Source organism: Saprolegnia diclina, assembly GCF_000281045.1.
Source record: "Saprolegnia diclina VS20 unplaced genomic scaffold supercont1.60, whole genome shotgun sequence".
Classification (NCBI taxonomy): domain Eukaryota; phylum Oomycota; class Saprolegniomycetes; order Saprolegniales; family Saprolegniaceae; genus Saprolegnia; species Saprolegnia diclina.
In genome coordinates, this window is record NW_008246127.1 from 175695 (window position 1) to 178199 (window position 2505).

General features: G+C 58.8%; 1 protein-coding gene across 1 annotated transcript in view; it reads right to left on the reverse strand.

Moving 5' to 3' along the window:
* SDRG_13472 (hypothetical protein) overlaps window positions 1-2505 on the reverse strand; it is a gene marked incomplete at its 3' end in the record, with an annotated part of 5817 nt that overhangs the window by 974 nt on the left and 2338 nt on the right. Inside the window, exon 2 of the mRNA XM_008619563.1 lies at window positions 29-2392. Coding sequence (XP_008617785.1) covers window positions 29-2392 — 2364 coding nt within the window. The remainder of the gene's footprint in view (window positions 1-28; window positions 2393-2505) is intronic.

Below are 2505 nucleotides of genomic sequence, written 5' to 3' on the forward strand. Positions count from 1 at the left end.
CAAGCTCAGCGCCGCCGCGACCGTCCACACGACGACGTTGTTTAAAAGCGTAAAGTGCCGCGTCAACTCACGCGTGAGCGGAAGACAAAGGTCGACAACGATGGCGCCGAGCCACGTGACTTCGCTCGCGGCGAGGAGCGTCGTGTACCACGGCGGCGTGGCTGAGACAAACGCGGCAAATGGCCCGAGAGACGAGAGTCGTAACGTCGATGTCGAGAGGATCGCAATGGCGGTGAGACTGCGAAGGAGGAGGAGCGGACGGCCAACCCAGACGACGCTGCCGACGCTGTGCAGCGAGAGCATGTTGCGACCTTCGACGCGGCCGCGGCTGATCGCAATGTACATCCACGTACACGCTGCGAGACCAATGCCGACAAACATGACGTAATCGTTGGCGGCTTGGGCGTAGGTTGCATAGTTGGTCGGGAACTCGTTGGTTGCGACCGAGCTAATGGCATAGACAATACGACCAGACAGGAGCGTCCACGAGCCGCGGTCACCGGCGAACCGAACGACTTCGCGCTTGCCGAGGAGCCAGTCGTAGATATAAATCCACGCATAGTAGCGGTAGGCAGGATCCCTCACGTTAAAGATGTCGTACGTGTACAGCGTCGCGGGCGCCGTTTGGTTCATCGCGCCAAACTGGAAGAGCTGGATCTCCAGCGCCATGACGTCGGTGACGGCCGCTTCAAATTTTTCTGGGGTCCTTTGAGCACAAAGCGACCAAAATGCAGACGCCGCCGCTGTCGCTTGCAAGCAGGCAGGCACATCTTGCGGGTCCAGAGCACACACTCCGGTCCAGTTGGTATCGCGAGGAAGAAGCGCCGCCGCCACGAGCACATGGGTCGCCGACGGTTCCAGCATGTTGGAGACGCTCGTTTTGTGGCATTGGTTGTGCGAAACAAACATTTCTGTCAAGCCCAAAGCGATGCGCGCTGCCGAGTTTCGAAGGACCGTCGGACACAGCGGTGAGCCACCGAGGGTGTAGAAGTCGGCGGCCAGCCACGGAGGCGGAACCGGCGACGCGAGATACGGAGGTACAGCATCAAAGGCATCTTGGAGCGCTTCCGATGCAACACGCGCCGCTGCGATCGAGAGAAAAGCCGACCGAAGCAGCGCCTGCACGGACGCTGGCATCGCCACGTACTGCAGATCCACGGACCCAAACGGCCCGAGTGCACCGCGCACCAGAGCCAGCCCTTCGTCCAGCGGCGCGGTGAGAGTGCGGTTGAGGAAGAGCATGGACTCGAGCGACGAGGCGTTTTGATAAGCGTACGCTGCTGAGCCCCGCACGAGCGAAGTCCCCGAGAGCGCATACGTGTGATTGCCGAGTAACATTGTGAGGTCGCTCCCAAAGCCCCAGTACATCTTGAACGACGTCTGCAGCGGAAAACGAAAGCTGCCGTTAGTTGCTTGGATCGTAAACGGATATACGCTGCCAAAGGCGCTCGTGACGGTGTACGTCTGGAGTACTCCAATGTGCTTGTAGTTTTGCCACTGCATCTCAAACGACAAGATACCACTCGTACGCCAGTAGGCCGCTTCGTCCGTGATATCCACAGTCGCTCGATACTTTGAGGTTGTGGACGCAAGCCAATTACGTCCAACGTTGGTCTCGTTCAGCGTAGCGCCAACCGCGAGGTCGAATGCGACCCCCCGCCAGGCATCCGACGGGACATTGCGAAGGACCGTCTCGAGGTAGACGGCACCGTTGGTGGTCATGGAGGTGGCGCACCGTTGCTGGCGGCGTCGCGTGTTGGCAAGTTCCCACTGCTTGTTCAAATCAACGTAACAGTAGGCTGTCGCAAGCCACGGCGCATGACAGCCGTTCGTTTGGCGTAGACCGGAAACCGCCGTTTCAAGCGAATCAGAAAGTGCAATCTGCAGCATGGCGCCGTAATTGAACGGTACGACAAGATGTGAAGAAGAGCCATTGAAGCTGCCGTAGAGGTTGACACTAGGCGACGTTAGCATCGTCGGCAGCGCACCGAGCAAGGACGATTGGACAAATAGCATCACAAGAAAAGCATGCGCGCCCGTCATGTTGAAGTCAGACCACACGAGGTCGTTGCCGAGCAAGGTTCGGGAGACGCCAATGTACGATACGCTCGCAGAGATCGAAAGCAGCATATAGACGGCACCAGCAAGAGCCATGACATGGCGAAGCCACAGCATCTTACCATCATGGAGGGCGACGTCGGGAGCGAGCAACGGACCTAAACTTTGCGACGATTCCAGCGTGCCAAGGAGGACGTTGAACGTAAGAATTTTCTTGCCGAAGGCAATGGGAAGGATCCCTGCCATGACTGACGTCACCGCGTCGTCACTCAGGGTCCTGCAAGCAGAGCTCTTTAATGGCACGATGGCATCGACAACGCCCGGCACAGATGCGCTGCGATGAAGCGTGCGTACGTTGCGACAGCGCGCGACCAAACCCAGCGCAGAGACGACCCCGACTTGGATAAACACAAGCGTCCAGAGTCGCGTCGCCGACCCAGCGTATAT